Genomic DNA, 18206 nt, shown 5'->3' with positions numbered 1-18206 from the left:
TTTTACAAAAATCTTGGATTAGACAGGGTTCCACACTTGAGCAAAAAGCTCATATGGGCATGTTGAGCTTGTTTTAAGTGTAGCCAAATCTGCTTCAGGGGGGTTCATACTTTCTTGAGTTTATAATACCACAAACCCCACTACTGGCAATCGCTGTTCTAGTTCATAGCACGGGTGTCATTTTTAGGGGGGGAACAGGGGGATACGTCACCCTCCAAAGAATCTTGGACAATGTGGTATGCGTATGTAAGATATTGACGTATAATACGACATATCCAGCCGAATAACACCAATGGTTCATGGCATGGGCATTAAATTTCAAAATTTGGAGCATCTTTTATCCTGCGTATCTTTGGCTTTACAACAGTTTTTATATTTCCCGGCAAAATTAATTCAATTTTACATAGGCTCCTTAAAAAATATAATTTCAGTTGCAAGTCTAAGAAATTAGTAACATGGGAGATTGTGTAGTCAGTAAAATTCTGCACTGTCAATGTTAATCGAGTTTAGGTGTCATATTCTCCAAAACGTCTTTATTCTTAAATCCAATAAGAACTGCACGGAGGGTGGACTCATGGACCGAAATGAGGGGGCTTCTCACTGAACACTGTGTAAATTTCTAAATGCAATTCACGTAAGTAATCATCCAATCAAATGGTCTTGATAACAGTACCTAATATGGTGTAGGCATTATATTCTTTTCAGGCAGGAATCGGCAAGCTTCAAACCTTAGTAGAAATCTTTCTTTTAGTTAGTCATAAACCACGCAAGAGATTGTATTATACAAACACTAATAGATAACAAAAGCTATACAATGAATGTTGCAAGTACTTATGAGCAAAGACAAAAATGTTATTGTAAATAGTTGATATATAAGCCATGTCATTTTTTTTAAATATCCACAAAGCATGAAGAATGTAGTAGTTTTACATTAAATGGATGAGAAGTGGCAAGTGCTAGTATGGAAAGTTTTAGATTACACTTGTGGACCACTGCTGTGATATTATTATCTCTTTTCGAGGTTGGTATTGCACGCATGACTGCACTCTTTTAGTCATTACATCTAAAATCAAATTATATTATAATCCTTACTTCCAGATTTGAATGATTTTTAAAATTTTACAATATCCAAAAGTAAACAAAATCTGTAAACTTATGAATTGGTTTCATTTTACATTTTATAGGTAAAAAATATAATTGGTCGGCTTATTACAGAGTTCTGATAAATTAAAACGACCACGTTACTACAGCTACTACTATAGACAGAAAGATGGAAACATTGTTTGAAAACACTATTTGAAATGAATTAGAATGAAATTGTTAAATGTGGCTTTCATATTTATAAAACGTATGATATCTTCATAAAAATACAAGTTTTTGTTATGTTTGTTTAAGATTGAGTGAAACAAGAGGTGATAAATATATACAGGGTTAGTCAAAAGTATCGGGACAGGCCAGTAATAACGAGATGCGTGGACGGAGCAAAATCACATGTTGCAAGTGGGTATTGGTGCGGAAACTGCATTGAATAGGGGTGTGCCCATCATGGCAGCCATCTTGGATTCCGCCATATTGGATATCACACAATATTTTCAAATGGAAAGGGGTATGTATGACACATCAATTTAGGCTAGAATTGTCCCACAAACGACAATCCGGACTCATTTTTGACCTATCGCCATTCCTGGAAGAGACAGGGTGTGCTACGTTTGACTGCAAAAAATTAGATTTGTCTGAGAGAGACGTTTGGACGGAGGAAAATCACATGTTGCAAATTAATATTGGTGTGGAAACTGCAATGAATGGGGGTGTGGTCATCATGGCAGCCATCTTGGATTCCGCCATATTGGATATCACACAATATTTTCAAATGGAAAGGGGTATGTATGACACATCAATTTAGGCTAGAATTGTCCCACAAACGACAATCCGAACTCATTTTTGACCTATCGCCATTCCTGGAAGAGACAGGGTGTGCTACGTTTGACTGCAAAAAATTAGATTTGTCTGAGAGAGACGTTTGGACGGAGGACAATCACATGTTGCAAATTAATATTGGTGTGGAAACTGCAATGAATGGGTTTGTGGTCATCATGGCAGCCATCTTGGATTCCGCCATATTGGATATCACACAATATTTTCAAATGGAAAGGGGTATGTATGACACATCAATTTAGGCTAGAATCGTCCCTCAAACGACAATCCGAACTCAGTTTGGACCTATCGCCATTCGTGGAAGAGATAGGGATGGTGTGCTACGTTTGACTGCAAAAAAATGAGATTGGTCTGAAATTATTGTTTACTGTATTCCTGTGGGTAACTGTACACTGGAAGTTACAGAGAGCATGAAAAAGAAAACATGACATTGAGTTACAGAATGCATCAAAGCAAGGGTTCAAACTGCTTCCCGTCGACTGTCTGACAACATGCCAACCGATCGTAAAAACTGCAAAGTGCACGTTGCAGCATATCCCGAGAAAGTCCTCTTGTTTCGTCCACAATGCGATTCCGTAGATCATTCAGGGACTGTGGTTTGGTGCGATACACTTTGTCCTTCGTGTGCCCCCATAGAAAGTAATCCAGGGGTGATAGATCAGGAGATCTTGCAGGCCATTCGATCATACCTCGTCTTCCAATCCATCGTTGTGGAAAGGTTTCATGTAAGTATTGTCGAACATCCCGTCCATAGTGTGGCGGCGCTCCGTCCTGTTGGAACCAAACACGATTAAAGTCCTGTGTGGACACTTGGATGGCAGGGACAATCTGTTCACGAAGCATTGTCAAATACTTCTCACCTGTCAGATTGCCGTCAATGAAGAAAGGGCCAAGAATGATGCCTCCCATCATTCCTACCCAAACATTCAATTTCTGTGGATACTGCGTATGATGTTCCATCATCCAATGAGGGTTTTCATGGCTCCAATAGTGACAGTTATGTCGGTTCACCTGCCCGTTTAACATAAATGTCGCTTCGTCAGAGAATACAATGTCATTGAGGTCAATACTATCGTTATCTACATTTCGCATCATTACTTCGCAAAATTCAATACGGCGATCAAAATCATCTTCCGTCAGTTCGTGCACTAAACTCACTTTGTAGGGTTTAAACTTACTGCGCACTAAAATTCGTTGCACTGAACTCTGGGAAATGTTCAGCTTGTTGGCAACGCTGGTTGTCGATGTATGCGGATTTTCCACAAAAGATTGTAACACATCTAAAGAAACTGCCTCGTTGCTACACGATTTCGTCCAAACGTCTCTCTCAGACAAATCTAATTTTTTGCAGTCAAACGTAGCACACCCTGTCTCTTCCAGGAATGGCGATAGGTCAAAAATGAGTTCGGATTGTCGTTTGTGGGACAATTCTAGCCTAAATTGATGTGTCATACATACCCCTTTCCATTTGAAAATATTGTGTGATATCCAATATGGCGGAATCCAAGATGGCTGCCATGATGACCACACCCCCATTCATTGCAGTTTCCACACCAATATTAATTTGCAACATGTGATTTTCCTCCGTCCAAACGTCTCTCTCAGACAAATCTAATTTTTTGCAGTCAAACGTAGCACACCCTGTCTCTTCCAGGAATGGCGATAGGTCAAAAATGAGTTCGGATTGTCGTTTGTGGGACAATTCTAGCCTAAATTGATGTGTCATACATACCCCTTTCCATTTGAAAATATTGTGTGATATCCAATATGGCGGAATCCAAGATGGCTGCCATGATGGGCACACCCCTATTCAATGCAGTTTCCGCACCAATACCCACTTGCAACATGTGATTTTGCTCCGTCCACGCATCTCGTTATTACTGGCCTGTCCCGATACTTTTGACTAACCCTGTATAGTTTTTAACCTACCACACACACCCATACACACGCTATAAAAGGCAAAAAAACCTCCATTACAGAGTAATAAGAAGAACGTTTTCTAACTTTACTGTTATTTTCGACGCCTGCTGAATCTCTATCTATTACATTTCACCACAGTGAATGGGTGCTTTTGGCTTGATCGGTTTGGTTTATTTTACTTAGCTCTTCTGCCACTTTTTTTTGGCTAATCGCGAAGAGATGATGAGTGATGATATGATGCAATTCATGAAGGGACACTGACAAAGAACACCCATGCTCAGGTCTGAATTCCAACCCAGAATCCCTGACGTCGTAGCACATTCTAACTACTCCGCCACGATTTTTCCTTATGGTTTACGTTTTTACATAAACTCTTTTTTTAATCTTTCAGCTTACAAGATCGCAGTTGCAATGTGGTAAGAATAAGTTCCGTTCTATTATCCGATTTCTTTTCACTTTTAACAAGTAAATCTTCACAGGAAACAGGTGGACTTAAGGTTAGATATCCTTGTATTCAGTTAATTACCGAATGAATTGCTCTTCTTAATATCTTGCATATTTACATTGGCTCGGACTTAAAACGGATTTTGAGCATTAAGTTCAATAGAATATTTCAGATAATTATCGGTAAACTTTATTTGTCCAATTCAAAGAGTGACCAGTTTAAGTTAATTGATTTCTGCCAGACAGTCGTTAAGAAAACATTCTTAAACTTTAGATACAAATATCAGTTTTTAATTTACATTTTAGAATCAATATTTTGCTTCATAAACAAAGATCAAGGATATGATCATGGACTTCTATTTCCATTTACCAATAAACAATTTGGAGTAAACAATATTAAAATAATATTCATTTTATAATTTTAAGATGTCATATGGTAAGCCTCAGTTTTTTGGTTCGAAGGTTTGGAATTGGATGCATATACGTTGATAGGATTTGCTGTAAACATATTTCCATTGTATTATCGTATATATTTGTAAATTTATTTGTAGTACTGATCTTTCGGATAATCGTGACGATGAGAATGAATGGCACTGAGATTAAATACATGAAGGAACACTCGAAAGAAAAAAAGACGATCGTGACCTGGCCAGGACTCAAACATTTGGTGTACAGATGGTTAGTCAGGCACATATGACGTTCGATTACCGAGTCGAGCTTATGAATTTATGTAAAATCAGGATTAGTTACCTTATTTCTCCTTTACCAATACAAAACATACAATGAACGAGAATGTAAAAGACAGCTTTTGTGCACTATGACAACAGTGATATATTCTAATAAATATTATATAGGATGGTCTATGAAAAGGTAAACAGAAAATATTAAATATATAGTATTCACTGACATTTTTGGAGCACCCTATATATATATATATATATATATATATAAAATGTATGAAAGAAAAACACCAAATGAAAATACGTGTCTTAATCATGATTTGATCTCATGATCAATTGGTTCGTAGCACTGTTGTTAACAGGGTTGGCAAGATTTGTGTTTTCTTAAAAAAAAGAACAAAACAAACTTTTTTTTGTTTAAAACATGGTATTTTTTTGTTTTAAACATAGTTTTAAACATGAGTTAAAAAAACATGTTTTAAACAAAAGAAAGTCAACCTTTTCCCAGTAAATTATAGTTAAAGTCGTTAAAGATAAAATACTCATTTTTATGAGTACAGTGACGGCAAGGACAGTTTATTTCCCTTTGGAGATAAGGTTTACCATACCGGGGCAGAATTTTTTGGATCGGGGCGGTAAATTCTTTAAATCCCGACATTCGGGACGGGGAAAATTCTCAATTTCACGACAAAGTCGGGATATGTTCGAAATTTCCCAAAGCTCTTGAAATCTCGAATTCTACATGTAATTTCCAACTTAGTGCTTGTTTTTGCACATCTGGTACAAATACTAACAATTTCCAATAAGTTCCAGACATTTACAATGCAGAAAACATCGAGAATTGACGACTTTTTAAAATGACCATTCGACATTTCCCCGACTGCTTGGGATCCCGAAAAATCGGGAAGTCATTTTTTTCCCGATCCCGACTTTTCGAGATCCCGCACACCTCTACTGCAGGGACAAAAGTTGGGGGTAATAGCCCCCCTTTTTCCGCCACTGCTGAAGTAGGTTAGGATTCATATTCATCTAAATTTCAAGAAACTGAATATTATAGAATTACTATCCTCGTCCTGGAAAAATCAGAGTGAAATATTTCCCTCTGCCTGAACAGTTTATATAGCAGAAAACAACCTGCAGTGTCATAATAGATTCTCCAGATCAATTTATCTTTCCAAGGACAAAATTATGTTACCAAAAGTAAGCATCTGCGCTTCATTCAGTTATACAAACCAATGAATCGTATCGCAAGAGAAAAAAAAATTCACGTCATGATCAAAATCACGCATTGTGTAGTCAGATATTAGTTTCCAGCTTCTACCAGTCTCAAATTTATAGGACGGTACGAAACAAAGAACTGAGAAGTTTCGATTTCTACAGTAAAGCACGGGTCTTTCTTGTCGCGCAACAGTTTTGCTACCTTGTGCATACATAGCTAGCCTGCCTAACCTAGGGTTACCAGACGTCCGGTTTTCCCCGGACATGTCCTACATTGTAGCCTTATGTCCGGTGTCCGGGAGGAATTTGAAAAATATCATAAATGTCCTACATTTTGAGCATCACATAATATTAATTAAATTAGGGAAATACATAACAAAAAAAAATCATTCAAGTTACAAGTCTATGGACTGCGCTTCCAAACTCATTAGTGAAATTTATTTTGATTCAGTCATTGCCCAAAAAGGAAATAAAAGTTTGTCCTGCTAGAAAACAAACGATAAAACGGAAGCAATTAATGAACAAAGTTTTCGAACCACTTTCTGATGATGTTACCATTCTATGATGTTACTAGTCAATGCCTAAGCGGAATTTCTTGCCTTTGGGTTTATCCTGATGAAATAAGGTGCTTCCCATTATGATTCAATATTTTGATTGTAAAGCAGGGGTATAGAGAACAAAGTTATTCAGGGTGCCTGCCAGTCAAGAGAGTAATGGAAGTCAAGGAAAGTAAAGAAATCAATAAAAAAGCAATAAATTATTCTTGTGGTCAAGAATTTTTGTTATCACAATGACTGATTGGTTGATTTAGTTTATTTCTTCACTTTTTCTGCCCCTTTGGTTAATCGCGAAGGTGAGGATGAATGGTGGTAAGCAAAGATGGATGAAGGGACAGTCACAAACATATAGGGACAAAAGACACAAACCCCACATAAGATTATACTGGATGAGTCCAGACGCCAAAGGGTCCCGGGTTCAATACCCGGTGGAGAATCATAGTGGTTCAGATCCCACTTGAAACTGTAGGTCCAGTCCCGATTAGCCTTACTGAGCAAAAAGTGGACTTACAACACCAACTCAATCAATCAATTCAGATGCCAAAGCATCGCTAGTCTGCCAAAAACAGTCCAGGATGCATTAATACGAGTAGATAAAGCAGATCTAATTCTCTTCTTAAATAGTTATAGCTTCAGTTTTCATCTAGGGGTTTTCATTAAATAAATATTTATTTTCTTAATTACGAATTTCCAACTTTACCTAAGTAGGGGTCGAATAAATAAACGTTAAGAAAAACGGAAAAAGTCTAGAAAAGTCCAGAAAATGTCAAGAATTCTGGATGTGTTATTTTGGTAGACACCCTGTTATTGAACTAAAAACTATCCAAGATGAAACTTTTGGAACCATTTAAAATTACGGTAATTGATGAATATTTGTTTGCCATTACAGGTCATAGTGCAAATGTTGAGAGTGTACTTTCATTACCATCAGCACAACAGACTCACAAGAGAAATGCTTTCTTTCATAAAGTCTGTAAAATGTTTGATACTGGTCTCTATAATTTCAAGAGTTTGACTGTCCACTCTAACCTAAATATATTTTGACTAAACCTGAAATTTTGAGAAAAATTGGCTCCTCTGAGAAGTATTATTTAAATCTTGTAGTAAGAGGTGCATTGTTTAGTATGATTGCAAGTTTAGAAATTTTTGCTTTTAAGAATTCAGTTTTTAAAACTGAAAAGTGTCGTTTTCCAATTACTTTCTAACATGTTCTATAGACATATGTATTATTTATTGAAAATATTTTGTGCCCTACATTTCCCTTATAGCGATCTGGTAACCCTAGCCTAACCTAACAACGTAGGCGCTTAGCCTAAAATTAAGAAGCCTTCTCCTATGACGTCAGAACATAAGGTTGCTCAATTGTTGTGCGATAAGTGAAACCCGTAAAGCACGGATTAATTGACACAGATTCAATGAAAATACAGGGTTGCCAAGCAAGAAAATTATCACAGACTATAAAATATCAAGTACCAAAATGTGTTTTAAACACTTCTAAAGAAACATGTTTAAAATACATTGTTTTAGGCGTTTAAAACAATTGTAAAAAAACAAAGCCGTGTGTTTTAAACGTTTAAAACAGTGTTTTAAACACTTTTGTTTTTAACATGCCAACCCTGGTTGTTAACCACTATACAACTCTAGTAATTGACACAGACCTATCCAATCGTCAGATTAGCGCGCTTTTATTTAGATTTGCTGATTTATGTTCTACTAAGCTTGCCATGTTTGATAAAACAAAATTAATCAATTAATTTTAACTAGACAGTGTTCGAATCTCCAAGCGTGCCGTTATATGGTTCCCCGTAGCTTTTCAGTATCATCGAAGTCGTCTACATCGAAATGCTCCCGAGTACAGTAGTTTCCACTTTTCCCGCCATGTGTCACTTCGAATGTCACCCACAACGCTCTGGGACGCAAGCTCACAATACGGAAGCAGATGGCATTTGTCAACTAAACATCATAATGTTTTCCACCTACTTTGTACTTAAATTGAAAACGTGACATGGAATTTATTTTTCTAAATACAGTAAAACCTCGTTAATCCGGACCCCGATAAGCCGGACTTCGCTTAATCCGGACAGGCAAACGGAGATTAAAAAAAGCAACAGAATGCAATGTTTTAAATGTGGCTAGAAGTCAACAAGAGACCTTCCCAAAGAAAAGGCAGTCAACCACTGATGAAATTCTGTTTCCGCAGACTTTGTACTGTACTGTATAGTGTATTTAGGCCTATGCCCTTTAAATACACCATAATAAACGTGTTTTGTTGCCATAAACAGAGTTTTAATGTACTTTCTACTGTTCTTTTATGTTATTTCAGTTAACCCGGACTTTTGTTAAACCGGTCAACTTATCCCCCATTAGTCCGGATTAACGAGTTTTTACTGTACATCCATAAAATAACCAAGTAGCTCTGTATTTTAGATCGTCTATTCAATAAACGTTGCCTCTAGAAAGTGAAAGTTGCAATATGGCTGCCGAACGTAGAGCTTGTTACGTCTTTCACAAGTCCCCTTCAACTCCAACTATGCCACTTATTCGGATTATAACGGCACGGAATTCCACACAGTGTTTTAGGTGGCAACAGCTGCAGATTCGGACACACCTCAGACCACCATCAATTGCTTCATTATCGTTATTTTCATTTGTTTCTTCTCTCCAGAGTGTGGTATTGGGAGGGCTAAAGGCGCTCTAAGCGGCAACGGTAAGATATTTGATCTCAAACTGAAAGACGTCAAAAAGTCTTACATGCCGTGGTTAGGTTTGGTGTTCAATGGCAGGAGCTTCGTTGGAATTGGCACTCTGATCACGAACAGGCATATTCTGACTTCTGCTCGAGTTCTTGCCAAGTAAGTGACATTTACTTTCTTCATTATGTGAAATCAAAGTAAATATACATCAAGCACCTTGTATTTTATGTACCTTTTCTCATTATAACCATGTTATCTGTTATAGCATGGACTGTCACCTAAGTCAGTGGTGTACCCTCAAGGGGGTTTGTTGGAATCATGACCCTTCACTTTGGCCCAGTATTCCTGAAAAAAATAAGACAGTTGTGGGAAAAAACCCTCCATTTTCGATCATAACCCCCACACAAAAAATCCTGACCACGTCACTGGCTTCAGTTGGTAACTAATGAGCAAAAATGAACATTGTCGTTCGTTGTGCACATAGGGTATGCTATAACAAGCTATATGGAATTGTCCAATAGTCTACTGTTGGATTCAAGAGAGAATCAGAAGAGATGTTTATTATATTTTTTACATAAGCTTTAATCCATACGTACAGTGGAAAGCATAAATAATACGAAGCAAATTGTCCACTACCATGTTCAATCGCTTTGTTTCACGTAATACGGAGTTAAAGAGCTGAAACAAAATACCAACAAGGAAGCGAAAGCCTCTGCACCAATATCAGCTCAATTTCATTCCCCAAAGTCCTGTGCAATGTAAGAGAAAAGCCAGTGAAATTAGTGGTCAATTTGCTTGTATGACTGCAAGCTGAAGTTGTGAACTAATCTGTGAGCACTTGGTGTATTCATTAGATACAAAACTGAATTTAGTTTATGGTGATATAAATAAAACATTTCCACACTTCTGTTTTAATAATAGCAGGTGTGCCACTTTGTTTGAACAGAAATATACCATAAAATCTCGTGATGTTTTAAAACATTCAAAAACCCTTGTACCTTTTTTAGTGGAAGCCAACCGTTCGACTTTCAAGTTGTGCTTGGAGCTCATAATCTGAGGAATAAATCGGACACTCAAGGGATAGAGTTGCAAACAGTGAGGAGGGCGATTCGAGCAAGAGAAGGGAGGGCCAACATGAAGCACGACATCGTGATTCTTGTTCTAGAGACACCTGTCAACATTGAGCAGAAGAAGCGTATAGCTACAGTCTGCATCCAAGAGAACGGTTAGTACTCACTCATTTGTCTTACTTTGAATTTATTGTGATTGTGAGAGATAAAGAATACTTCAATAATGCAAGAAGTGAGGAAGCACAGTGGCAACTTATTAGAGTTGTTTTTGATCAAGTAGATCAACAAACTGTAATCTCGTAAGGTAAGTTGTCGATTTTATTTTCGGTGCTAAGGCGTCGCATCTTTAATTAACTCAATCATTTCGATTTCTTCTTGAATAGAATCTAAGTTGAACAGTTCAGTAGGTGGTGAGGGAGAGGGGGTTGTCTGACTACCGTCGGGTTGGATTCCCGGGGTAGGTCATTTCAGGTGGGTATTGTTTCCACCAGCAATATATCTGCATGGAGCAGCTCTGGGGTTAACCCAGTCTGGGGAACGCTTATGCACGTGTTGCAAATTGCTATAAGAATTCAGTGTAGCCAGGACCACAATAGTAAAGGAATGGGTATTTGATTAAGGAAATGACTGACTCATTGTCGAATTTTTATTACTTTAATGTTTTGCTATACTTGCTGTTAATAATAATGATAATAATAGAAAAGAGTGAACTTTCTGTAAATATACCTTCTTTGTTTACAATAATCTGAATTCAAGAATAGATGTTTTCTCCAATCAAAGGCGAAAAATTTTAATCCTTACGCAGCCTATGCTCATGATTCATAATCATCCTAGAATATCTAGATCAGTTCATATAAAAAGATGCCGACTTCTGTGGCGGAGTGGTTAGCATAGCGCGCTACGACGCCAGAGGTCCCGGGTTCGAATGGATGTTCTTTGTGAATGTCCCTTCATCAATTTCATATAATCATCACTCATCCTCATCGTCGTGATTAGTCAAAGGTGGAATGGCAATTTCTACCTGACTGCGCATTCGTGATACTGATAGCTAAGAAATAAAGCACATTATTCTAAGTTTGTGTTGTATATAAATTATATTCACAGGTCTTTTCCCACCACTTCATATGAAAACGCTTTTCAACAAGAAGTCCATTTCTGCGTCACTAAGGAAATACGATCGCTTGATTGTGGGGACCTACATTTCTTCAAACAAACAAAGCAAGCAACCAACGAAGTTCACTACGGCAGCAAACGTTCTGTTCGAGAAACATGGTGGCTGTCCTGAAGGAGCGTACGATATAGCCAGGGACAATGTATTCTGTGTCACCGGAGCAGTGGGTGGTTTCGGAAATTTCCTTACAGAAGTAGGTGACAAAAAGTAGGGAATATGTTCATAATTTGAAAAGTAAATGTAGTTAATTTGTGTGGTTGGCCATGTTAAAGAACATTCCTTAGCTATAATGTTTCACTTCTCACAGATCATCGTCCATGGATCTGTAAGTTGTCGTCGTCCAACCGTTTGATGGCGCTAGTGACTTCCGCATATCGTATCCATTCGAAAAATATTCGAAACCATTCGAGTTAATTTGCTAAGTTCAAAGAGCTGTGAATCTCCTCTACGTGGCTGTTTTACCAATGCATTTTATGCGCTAACATTAGTTTTCTTACATAGATTTCATAAACTAACCAAGTATGAAAAATATTAATTAGATTAACGTAAATGTTTGGAGGAGGAAGGACAAAGAGGGTCTTTGCTCCCCGAAAAATGGATGCCAACCAAAAATGATATATTTCACATAAATAAATTCAATCAATTCACGGTAATTTGAATTCATTAATAAATACAAAGGAATGATATTTACAAGATAACATAGGTAAAGATGAAGGAAAACGATAACTTCAAATTGAACGGACGTTTTGGGGGCAATTGCCTTGTCTCCCCCCCCCCCCCGCGTCTTCTGTAAAAAGTCATACGGACACATCTGTGCCATAATTATCCGCACAAGTTTTAAAAACTAAATGCAATGATATATTTTAATGCATAATCTGTAAAATCAAATGTAAAAAGTATATTTTGTTACGGATAATATAATTTATGTAATCAAACAAATTGCTTAGAGAGAGAGAAACTATTTTTAGTTAATATCAACCACTTCAATAATAATTGTAATAATAATAAACATTTTACTATCATTCAGCTATGAAATTTGCAAAACCGTAGAGTAGTAAAAATTAAGCTCTAACACTAGCCCCGACATAACATATTTGGAATTTTTTGAATCTTGGAATTTTTCTCTCAATTGAAATAGTCATTGTGTGAAGTTAATATTATTTATACATTTTCTAGGCTGATATCGGAGCACCTGTCATGACATTCATAAATGGGAAATACATACAAATAGGTGAGTTGTAAATTAACTACACAGGATTTCTTAGCTTCATAAAGATCACATTATTCTGTCAAGTATGTATACCTCCAATCGCATCCCACTTCACCTAATCCCGTTTATCAGCACCTGTTAATCAGATTTGACAGCCAAGTCATAATTATATTTAATTGTGCTGATAAGTAATTTGTGGAAACTGAACTACAGGATACCTCCAGTAGGTATACAAGAAAGGTTGTGGGATGATTATTTTCGAAATTTAGAGAAAGTGTCTAATTTAGGTCCAAGGAAAATTTATTTTCTTTCCTCTATTCCGCCAAGGATTAGAGAAAAAGTACTCCAGTAGTGTGATATTTTGAATAAGTACTGATTAACTGAAAGGTTAAGCAACAAGATAGTAACAAAGAAAGAGTAAATATTATTGTCTTCCCAAGAACATTTCAATTTTCGGCATAGGGAAATGGCAACATGGTGCAATAGTAGCATGTAGTTAAAAATTTGCATCGAAAGATTATCTGAATTTCATTTAGTTATTGTCAGTTTTACCTTGGCAGCCGACGATTTATAAAGACAATCCATAAGACTCGTTTTCTGCGGATTGATACGTTAACAAACTAATTCAGGCGCAAATATGAAGGTTGGTTTCACGACAGACGACAAGTGTCGCTGAAATTCCCATAAGGTTTGACGTTGTTGTACGGAAACATCTTGCATACACAAAGCATAGATTCTTATCCTTGAAAATATTTTCAGGTGTCGTCTGCAGTCCTACAGAGGCTACACCAACTAGGTACAGCCTAGTTGCCGATCTTGACAACTTCAAAGAGTGGATAATGGAAGTTACTGAGGATGGACTATACTGTGATAACTGATCGCAAGTTTGTTATCTGTGAACAAGTGCATTATTTTTTGTATTGTTAAAACTAAATGAATTAAGAAAAGCTTGTATAGAAAGAAAATATGTAATGCAAATAAATTCTAAACACGTGTGTGTTAGTGTGATGAATCTTTCTTCAACTGTTCTTCAGATTGTCAATCAAGAAATATAGGCATGATTCTGCAATTCTACTGAAGACTGTAATAAGTTTGACATAATCCAATTCTGTATGATTGTTCATTTCCAAAAAAATATATCTTTTTTATCCGGGTATTTCAGACAGTCAGATATTGTTTCTGTCTGAAATTAAATTACTGAGGGTATAAGAGAGAAAAAAATTACTTCTTTGTCACTAATGTGTAGTGTTGCCCACGGGACGAGACGGGACAGGCTTTTAAAAATTCGAGACGAGACGAGATTGATCATGTGTCCCGAGACAAACGAATATTTTCGAGACGAGACAGCATTTCACAGCATTTCCACGAGACGAGACAGGCCAAAGTCTCGTCTCGTGGGCAACACTACTAATGTGGAATGGGTGTGCTACACCATCTTCAGTATCTTGTTATTAGTGTTCAAAGTGGAAATTTCTAGATGGGGAAAGCTTTATCAAGTTTGGGGATGGGTGGGGGATGGTTGCATGGATCAACATGGAGACCATCTGAGCGTGAGGAAGCTGCATGAAAATTTTCTTGACTCGGGGTGATGACACCCCTCCCATTTCCCCCACTTCGAGCACTGCTTGTTACATTTTCCAGGAAGGACGTTGGGAATTACCTAGCCCAAGAGAAAATCTGCATTACTGATGTAATTTAAATACACTGTAGAGGTGAATTTAAATTACCGCACAAATACAATAGTTTTAGACATTCCATATCTATTTCCATGTGTATTCATGAAAATAATTCAGTTTGCGAACTGAGCAGGGTGAACAATTGGAGTGATCTAGTTAAGAGAAGGATCTGCATTTGTACTGTGCATAAGACGAATTTCGAACAACAGGATAGGTCCTGAAAACTATACCAAAAATAATCAAAGTTAGTTTGATGAATAGAAATATGCTCAGAACTTGTAGTGAACATAAAGAACGTATTCAGAAGGGGGTTCATGGGACCAGAACCACACTTACCAAGCCTAAAATTCAAAGAGGCAAAATATTTGTTGATTGTTGTATAATACGAAGTCGATTTGCTTCCGCGTAACTTATATAAAGAGTAGATTGTGATTATAAAGGCGCGTCCCCACTATGCCAATCGGCAAAGCTGAACAAATGGGTACATGACCTCTTCCGGGGCCGAATGTCCGAGCGACATGCCGATTCCAAGCCAACTAGTAGAGGTCTACTTCAAAGGAAATCGTGGCGACGCGCGAATTGGGGAAGGCACCGAGAGTGTCTAGACAGGTTGAGGAAGGATTTAGTGTTCAACTTTTGAGCATGGAGTGGACGACGTCGCAAGTTTACTTACGGTATAACATTAATAGAAATGGACCGTGACTGAAGATTACAGCAGTGCTCGAATTGAAGGGGGATCAGGGAATTTCCCCCTTCTATATTTTTCATCTCAGGCTCTACATTTATATTTTCATTCTCAACCAGGTAAAGAAAATTCCGCCTTTTGAATACGTGTGCAATTATTATTTGGGATGGCATAACAGGCAGGGGCGTATCCAGAAATAAAATTCGGAAAGGGCCCAACCAGGAATCCCCATTCCCCTAAGAGCAATGGCGCTTCCACCCCCCTCTATAATGGTAGGATGATAGTTATCTCGTTATCTTGGGGGGGGGGGTGTTTTTTGTTATTCTTGGAATCGTAATGTCAGAATTGAATGTCCGTTGACACTTTTCAGAAGTAGTTTGAAATACTTGGCTGAACTCTTCATCTGAAATCTCCCGAAGTCTCTGAAGCAGTTCTGTGACGTCTCTCGGGTAAGAAAGAGCAGAGGCTAAATTGTGATGAAGGCTCTAAATACTTTGACAACTGTACAGTTCAACTGAAAACCTTTTCACATAGATTACAATTAAGAAAGTCCCCTTTTCAGCTGCGGCTAGAAGATCATTTGCTTGGGATGGTTCACTGGGGCAGCTCCATTTAACTAATAATAATAATAATAATAATAATAATAATAATAATGTCTTTATTGAGAGGGCGTGTTTCGGCCTCGCGGGCCGTTCTTACAAAAAAAAACCTTAAAAATACAACAAAAGAACATATTACAATTGACACTTTACACTTATTAAAAATCACTGTTGCAGATGAAAAATAAAAATAAAACATTCATACTTATAATGTGGACCCCCCCCCCCCCCTGGATACGACCGTGATAACAGGCATTCACTGATTGAGTCATATCTATAAATTCGAGCTTGCTATTCACGATGTTGTGGTAAAGATACAGTGATTGCACTTTAAAGGGCCTCGTCGCCTTGTAATCAAGGGGTCCCGGGTTCGATACCCGGTGGAGGCACATAGTGGTTCGGATTCCACCTTAAACTGTAGGTCCAGTCCCGATTAGCCTTACTGTGCATAAAGTGGACTTAAAACACTAAATCAACCAACCAACCAGTTATTGCACTTTAAATCTTTTATGAATGGACTTTATTGTATGTTCAGCAGAAGCAGCAAAAGTCAAAGGGAGTGTACTAAAGAAAATTAACAATATGTTTGACATTCTTTGAGTGGCATCTTATCAATCTGTGTCAACAGTAATAAAGATTTATCTGGATTTATCTCTTCAAGTCGTGAACTCAGTGCAGTTATCATTCAATAAAAAAAGAGTAAAGGAATGCTAAAGAAGATGTAAACCTGAGAACTTTGTCTTTTGTACGACATATTAAATCTATTCAAACAGTTTTCAAGGAAGAAGTGCTTGCGTAATTATAATTACTGCACTCCAGGAACTGGCTGTGGTAATAAAAACACTAACTTCAATGAAAGAGCACCCTGCAAAAGATGTAGAATATTAGATTTCTCAAAACAAAACATTCATGAGTACAACTAACACTAAGCGTCATATTCCACGAGAAACAGAACAGATATCAATTTATTCTATGACGCATTGTTGTCGCATGCTCCATAAAATTCCGTTCTTGCAATAGAGTGGAGGCGCCCTTGCAGCCGGCGCGGGGACCGCCCTTATGGCAGTGACCCTCTGTGGCAGTGTTTACCTACGAAGCAACTTGCGGTCAAACAACCAATTAGGCCTACACCTACTGCTTGGGCAAGAAGCGGCAACTTTAAAATATCCCCTTCACAAGGCAGCCAGCAGGGAAACAGGATTTTGTCAAAATAACAGTTCTGCGCTGTAAATGGACACCGGGTGGTACGGTGGCTCCATACGCTGGTCAAGTCGTCTGCTGGGCCCGCGCATGGGTGCGGCCATGTTGGCATTAAACAACCGGTTGCTACGGTAGTTGCTAAGGTCGGTAACATGGCGTTGGCTATGGAGCGTTGCTGAGGTTTTGGAAAGATGAGCCGAAAACAACGAAGGAGGGAGAGTTAGCATGTAAGGAGAACCACTTTCATAGTTTCAGATGCTTAAGATAAGAAGGCGGCATCAAAGTAAGGGTGAAAGCAAGCATGAAGGAAAGAATATGATGTTAAGGAAAGCGATACTTAGATGTCAAACGTGTTGTGACTAGCACTTCTTCGAAAATTTTGCAGTAGTTTTCTTAATTATAGCTTTGTGTATGTGCGAAGAGATGTTTATTACCTTTCTTTATATTTACGTGAACCAGATTAAATATTTTACATAACCAATGTAGCCTCTATTCCTTTGTTATGAGCATATTACGAGGACAAAAGGGTTGAACACAACATGTGCCGTTTCCTCTGCCCATCATTATCTTGTTATCATTCCAAATTTATCATGTTTTTGTATGCAAAAATATTAGAATGAAAACAATTTGTTGTAATTGATAATGGGCTGCCAAGCTGAAAACACCTTCAGGTCGGTCAGTAGGCTCCAGGCGCCAGGCATTTATCCAGTAGCGTAATTAACATGCTCTGCGCCCCCTCCCCCCGCAACTTTCAATTGTGCGCCCATACTCGTTTAAAATATACAAATATATTTCTTTTCTAAAATATTAATTCACGCTCACATTTATATTAGGTATACAAAAATATGAAGATGCATAGCCTACATGTAATTTGAATCAATGTAAAAACTGATACGAAAGGTTAAGACAACAGAGAAACTGTAATATTATATATTATAATTATATATGAAAACAGACTGTTATTACAAAAATACGATAATGTCAAATGATCATTAGCAGTCCTCTGCATTTTTTCATGGAAGCAAATTCTTGTTTGCTAGTTTTCGAGCTCGATCGTTCTCACTCCTGACATTGTGCTTCTCAAGTAATTTTTGATGAATTTTAGCTTGGAAAATCATTTCGTCGAGGAAGATTTTTTTAAACTTCTC

General features: G+C 37.6%; 1 protein-coding gene across 1 annotated transcript; it reads left to right on the top strand.

Moving 5' to 3' along the window:
- Positions 1-910: 910 nt before the first annotated feature.
- Positions 911-13893, top strand: LOC145983573 (uncharacterized). The gene is made up of 7 exons (XM_083116667.1): positions 911-1021; positions 4247-4271; positions 9420-9606; positions 10455-10672; positions 11622-11881; positions 12865-12919; positions 13658-13893. The coding sequence occupies exons 1-7, from the start codon at positions 962-964 to the stop codon at positions 13774-13776; spliced, it is 924 nt and encodes a 307-aa protein (XP_082972793.1). The 5' UTR covers positions 911-961; the 3' UTR covers positions 13777-13893.
- The last annotated feature ends 4313 nt before the right edge of the window (positions 13894-18206 follow it).

This window comes from Lepisma saccharinum, chromosome 1 (genome assembly GCF_977018435.1).
Source record: "Lepisma saccharinum chromosome 1, izLepSacc3.1, whole genome shotgun sequence".
Classification (NCBI taxonomy): domain Eukaryota; kingdom Metazoa; phylum Arthropoda; class Insecta; order Zygentoma; family Lepismatidae; genus Lepisma; species Lepisma saccharinum.
This window is presented reverse-complemented; position numbering and strand designations above follow the sequence as displayed.